Source organism: Galeopterus variegatus, unplaced genomic scaffold, assembly GCF_000696425.1.
Source record: "Galeopterus variegatus unplaced genomic scaffold, G_variegatus-3.0.2 Scaffold12857, whole genome shotgun sequence".
Taxonomy (NCBI): domain Eukaryota; kingdom Metazoa; phylum Chordata; class Mammalia; order Dermoptera; family Cynocephalidae; genus Galeopterus; species Galeopterus variegatus.
In genome coordinates this window covers 13,966-20,040 of record NW_007738968.1, presented here as the reverse complement: position 1 = coordinate 20,040, position 6,075 = coordinate 13,966, and the positions used below count along the sequence as shown (strand labels likewise).

The following is a 6,075-nucleotide window of genomic DNA, read 5'->3' as shown; positions in this document are numbered from 1 at the left end:
GCTGAGGTGTGACTTCTGCCGGAAAGCTTTCTTACATTTTTTACATTCATATGGTTTTTCACCTGTGTGAGATCTGTCATGTACACTGAGGTGTGATTGCTGGCTGAAAGCTTTCTTACATTTTTTACATTCATATGGTTTCTCACCTGTGTGAATTCTCTTATGCATGTTGAGGTTTGACTTCTCATGAAAGGTTTTTCCACATTCGCTACATTCATATGGTCTCTCACCTGTGTGAATTCTCTGATGCTTGCAGAGGTTTGAGGACTTGTGAAAGGTTTTCCCACATTCATTACACACATATAGCTTCTCCCCTGTATGTGTTCTCTTATGGATTGTAAGGGGGAATTTCTTCATGAATGATTTATCACATTCACTATATTTATAGGGTTTCTCTTCTGTGTGTATTTCCTCCTGTTCAGTGAGTTCATAATTTTCATAGAACTTTCTCCAACATATGTCAAACTGAGAAGATTTCTCTGATACCGGAATTATCTCTTTGGCAAGAACAACTGACTTATGAAAGACTTTCCCATAATCAAATTTACAGGACATCTCACCGATATACACTTTCTTCTGTTCCAATAATATTGGCGCTGTGTTGAAGGATTTCCATTGTCCACTATATTCAAAAGCCTGCTGCTGAGCATGAATCTTGGAATGATGATTCAGATGCTCACAATATCGCCACAATTTCCCAGTTATATTACCTTCACCAGATTTCTCTCCAGCATGCATCCAATCAGCCTCTCTAGGAGGAAGTGCATTCCAACATACATTGAACTCTTTACACCTCATTCCTAAATACTTTTCACTATTTATAACTGAACTTGAAATATGGTTTGAGCGCAAATGAAATGCTTGTTCTATTTCAATTTTCTCCTCAGTTGATGTATTGCTGTTGGTAATTACAACATCCTGCAAATGTGTATCATGACGTTCTTGGCTTTTTGTAATTAGAACTTCAACTATCTGAACATCTAAAATAAGAAAAAATTACCATATCCATAAGCCACACATAAGTATTGCTTAAATGAGCATGTAAAGATAAAGAAGATTTTTCATATTCTCATGGCATAGGATTGTACAAAAATGAGTAATGGAAATTGGATTTATAAGTATACATGTTTCCTACATACTACCATAATGTAATAAATTGTATTAAAATATTTTCTAATGTTCAATTTTCTTTATTTTTCATTCATAAGAAAATATTTGGTAAAACTTTCACCTAAGCTTGGTCATAATTTTCAACCAAGTGCTTATCATCTGACACATGTTTACCCTATTTTATTTCTCTATTTTATTCTTATAACAACAGTGGGAATCACATAGTACTTTTTCCCCTTCTTATTCTGATTTGAGTATGGTAATACTTTATTAGATCAGGTACTTTCAGGTTCAGCAGAAAACCAATTTTCTTTCCTTTAAACAGAAATTTGGCTTAGGTTCAGAATTTTGCCCCTATTGTTCATTTAGTTTTCATTCTTCCCTACAAAAAGGCTATAGACATCTGGAAATTTTTCAGATAAAACATCTCCTCTCCCACACAGTAGATAAAGACATCTTACTACAAATTTCTCATTTAACATCACTGCCTCTGCTTCTCAAAAAACTCCATTTTACCACACTGTGCACCCCTTTTCTGCAGGTTTAAGACATCTGGTTGTCAACCCAGGATGTACCCACAATATTTCCATTTCTATTTAGCTCCTTCTGGGTTAACTGGCATTCTACCTTCATTTTCTGGTGCACATACCTCTGCTTTATAATTTGCTGCTTCTGAAGGCTTTTAGTTTTTTGCAATGAAGTTTCAGTTGTGTCCTATTTTCATAAAAAAATCTTGTGTACATTCCTCGTTCTCTTTGTTGGTTTAGAATAATATTCACAAAGAGAAGGGGAACATGCTAACTTCAAGTTCCAGTACTCCACAAAAAAATCTGAGCCCTTCAACATAAAACTCTTGCTTCACTTGATGTTGGGACAATCTCCTGAATCTCCTTCCAAGTCCAGTAGCTCCTTTCCAGGTGCCTATGCTGTGTCCTTAACACCTTCATACTTTCTGATTCATGGTACACAATGCTCACTTCTCAACCTCTTTGCTCATTTTCTTATCAACACCCTACGTAACCTCCTCTATAATTATGACTTTAAAAATCATCTGTAAGCCACCAATTTCCAAATTTGTAGCTCCAATAGTGATGTCCTCTCTAAACTCTCAATTTTATAGTTATGTAAGTATAATATGTCAAATCTGGAAAAGAGTTAAGTTGAATTTACGTTATGCCAAAGTAAACAATAATCTTCCTAGAACTGCCCAATCTGGATATCCTTCTTAAATTCTCACTACCCACTTTTCTGTCTCTCTCACTGTGGTTACATATTCCTCATGATTCTAATACAAATATTTAATGTATATTATTATCTTGTTTCTCACCAGAATGTGAACCCTATGAAAGAGACATTATTTAGATTATTGCTGTTTTAAATACAACTATATATAAAATAAACAATGCTTAAATCCCATTTAATTATGATGTAGTTAAAAAATATGTGTATAAATAAATGTTTGTGCTATAATTTAAATGTTCCCCCAAACTCATATTGAAGCTTGATCATCATATTAACAGTATGAAGAGTGTGGAAAATCTAACTATGGTATTTGAACTGTAAAGCTTTGACGAAGCTATTAGATAGTGAAGGCCATGCCTTTATGAATGGATTGATCTGTTCATGAAATAGTGAGTTAATGAGTTACTGGGGGTAGATTGGTGGCTTTAAACAGCATGTGGACACACGTTTGCCACTCTCACCTTGTGATACACTGCACCAACCATAGACTCTGCTGAGAGTCTCCACAAATGAGAAGACCCCCACCAGAAGTGACACCTCAACCTTGGACTTGTCTGCCTACATAATGATAAAAAATAAATTTTGTTTCCTTATAAATTACCCATTTTCAGGTATAAAGTTACAAGCAGAAAAACATGGACTAAAACATTCTGGAAGAAGATGTACATGATAATGGACCAAAAGAGAGCTAAAAAGAATACTGATAAAGTTCACAGTTAATAAAAGGGTTTAAAACAAGAAAGGTAGAGATTAGATTTGGGGAAGTATATGAACTACTCATAAAAATAAAACGTGGGTGTATAAGTGTTAGAGCCCTCTTTGGAGATTATATAATGCATGAGTNACGGAAATTTGGCTTAGGTCCAGAATTTTGCCCATATTGTTCATTTAGTTTTCATTCTTCCCTACAAAAAGGCTATAGACAACTGGAAATTTTTCAGATAAAACATCTTCTCTCCCACACAGTAGATAAAGACATCTTACTACAAATTTCTCATTTAACATCACTGCCTCTGCTTCTCAAAAAGCTCCATTTTACCACACTGTGCACCCCTTTCCTGCAGGTTTAAGACATTTGGTTGTCAACCCAGGATGTACTCACAATATTTCCATTTCTATTTAGCTCCTTCTGGGTTAACTGGCATTCTACCTTCATTTTCTGGTGCACACACCTCTGCTTTATAATTTGCTGCTTCAGAAGGCTTTTAGTTTTTTGCAATGAAGTTTCAGTTGTGTCCTATTTTCATAAAAAATATAATCTTGTGTACATTCCTCGTTCTCTTTGCTGGTTTAGAATAATATTCACAAAGAGAAGGGGAACATGCTAACTTCAAGTTCCAGTACTCCACAAAAAAATCTGAGCCCTTCAACATAAAACTCTTGCTTCACTTGATGTTGGGACAAACAATCTCCTGAATCTCCTTCCAAGTCCAGTAGCTCCTTTCCAGGTGCCTATGCTGTGTCTTTAACAGCTTCATACTTTCTGATTCATGGTACACAATGCTCACTTCTCAACCTCTTTGCTCATTTTCTTATCAACACCCTAGGTAACCTCCCTTATAATTATGACTTTAAAAATCAGCTCTAAGCCACCAATTTCCAAATTTGTAGCTCCCATAGTGATGTCCTCTCTAAAATCTCAATTTTACACTTATGCAAGTATAATATGTCAAATCTGGAAAAGAGTTAAGTTGAATTTACGTTATGTCAAAGTAAACAATAATCTTCCTAGAACTGCCCAATCTGGATATCCTTCTTAAATTCTCACTACCCACTTTTCTGTCTCTCTCACTGTGGTTACATATTCCTCATGATTCTAATACAAATATTTAATGTATATTATTATCTTGTTTCTCACCAGAATGTGAACCCTATGAAAGAGACATATTTAGATTATTGCTGTTTTAAGTACAACTATATATAAAATAAACAGTGCTTTAAACCCACTTATTTATGATGTAGTTAAAAAATATGTGTATAAATAAATGTTTGTGCTATAATTTGAATGTTCCCCCAAACTCATATTGAAGCTTGATCATCATATTAACAGTATGAAGAGTGTGGAAAATCTAACTATGGTATTTGAACTGTAAGGCTTTGAGGAAGTTATTAGATAGTGAAGGCCATGCCTTTATGAATGCATTGATCTGTTCATGAAATAGTGAGTTAATGAGTTACTGAGGGTAGATTGGTGGCTTTAAACAGCATGTGGACACACTTTTGCCACTCTCACCTTGTGATACGCTGCACCAACCATGGACTCTGCTGAGAGTCTCCACAAATGAGAAGACCCCCACCAGATGTGACACCTCAACCTTGGACTTGTCTGCCTACATAAGCCTACATAACTATAAAATATATATTTTGTTCCTTATAAATTACCCATTTTTAGGTATAAAGATATGAGCAGAATAACATGGACTAAAACATTCTGGAAGAAGATGTACATGATAATGGACCAAAAGAGAGCTACCAAGAATACTGATAAAGTTCACAGTTAATAAAAGTGTCTAAAACAAGAAAGGTAAAGATTAGATTTGGGGAAGTATATGAACTACTCATTAAAATAAAATGTGGGTGTATAAGTGTTAGAGCCCTCTTTGGAGATTATATAATGCATGAGTTTGTAAGTAGGCCAGCAGTTCTCTGGTCTGAAATCTAGCAAATATATTGGTAAAAACAGCTGAACATGACCAAAATCTGCTGGACCTGACTCTTTCCAGCCTCAGTGCCCAGGACATACTGACCTTGTAGACTCTGGTTTGGGGAGTCTATTGTCCATTGTTCTGCTTCTTGCTCCAACTTGAAAAGCCTCAATGACCAGGACATACTGACCTTGTAGACTCTGGTTTTGGGAGTCTATTGTCCATTGTTCTGCTTCTTGCTCCAACTTGAAGATCACTTCAGGTTTGGTAATGGAGTACCCTTTAATGGATAATAACAGGGACTTTAATACAAAATTGTTGTCAGGTTCTTGAAAGGATGACAAGAGCTCACCTTAAGATGCTATGAAATGACAGGGCCAATTTCAAAGTTTCTTTGGAGAGGAATGATGCATGCTTTATGGAATAAATTCCTACCTAAATAGCATTAAATCTTATAAGTAGTTACTTTGTTTACCATAGAAGAAGAAAGTACTGCCCCTGACACTCAGGAGTTTCACTCACCCAATGACACCAGGTTGCTGTAGGTCTCCAGCATCACATTCCAGTACAAAGTCCTCTGACCACCATCAAGGTCCTGCCACTCCTCCCATGTGAAGTCCACAGCAACATCCTCAAAAGACACTAGCCCCTGTAACAGCAATTTTCTCCTCAACTCAAGTCACCAGACCTGGTTCACAAAATGGAAATCTGGAAGTTCATAACTCCGTGGGTGCATGTACATATGTATCTTACAACAGGTACAGTATCCCATATGGTAGAAGAAAGAAAAATCACAACAGGAAGATTATGCAAGTGTGATAAATTATTAATTACAAAAAAAACTCTACTACAAAGTCACTTTACATATCTAGACCATCATTCTTGCTACAGATAAAAGGATGAATAAAATTCTACTCTTCCAAGGGATCTATGATATAGTATGAAGACATAAGTATAAATACTTACCTGAAAAAAAAGTGTGAGTTGAAATAATTTAGCATCAAGTTCAATATAGGGTGGCACAAGAAAGAATGAGAAAATATAGTTCTATTTTGTGTTCAGTTTCAACTCCACTGAA

The 6,075-nt window shown here is 35.6% G+C and overlaps 1 protein-coding gene and 1 long non-coding RNA gene across 2 annotated transcripts in view; both read right to left on the bottom strand.

Annotated features, from left to right (window-relative positions):
• LOC103581355 (zinc finger protein 717-like) overlaps positions 1–6,041 on the bottom strand; it is a 6,615-nt gene extending 574 nt beyond the window's left edge. Inside the window, exons 1-3 of the mRNA XM_008563214.1 lie at positions 5,520–6,041; positions 5,188–5,277; positions 3–980 (exon numbers count right to left, since the gene is read on the bottom strand). Of these exons, the coding sequence (XP_008561436.1) occupies positions 3–980; positions 5,188–5,277; positions 5,520–5,553 (1,102 nt within the window). The 5' untranslated portion in view covers positions 5,554–6,041. The remainder of the gene's footprint in view (positions 1–2; positions 981–5,187; positions 5,278–5,519) is intronic.
• LOC103581354 lies at positions 1,280–5,160 on the bottom strand. The gene is made up of 2 exons (XR_549653.1): positions 5,100–5,160; positions 1,280–1,425 (listed from the first exon to the last, which is right to left on the bottom strand). It is a non-coding gene; the product is annotated as an uncharacterized LOC103581354 (long non-coding RNA).
• Positions 6,042–6,075: the final 34 nt, after the last annotated feature.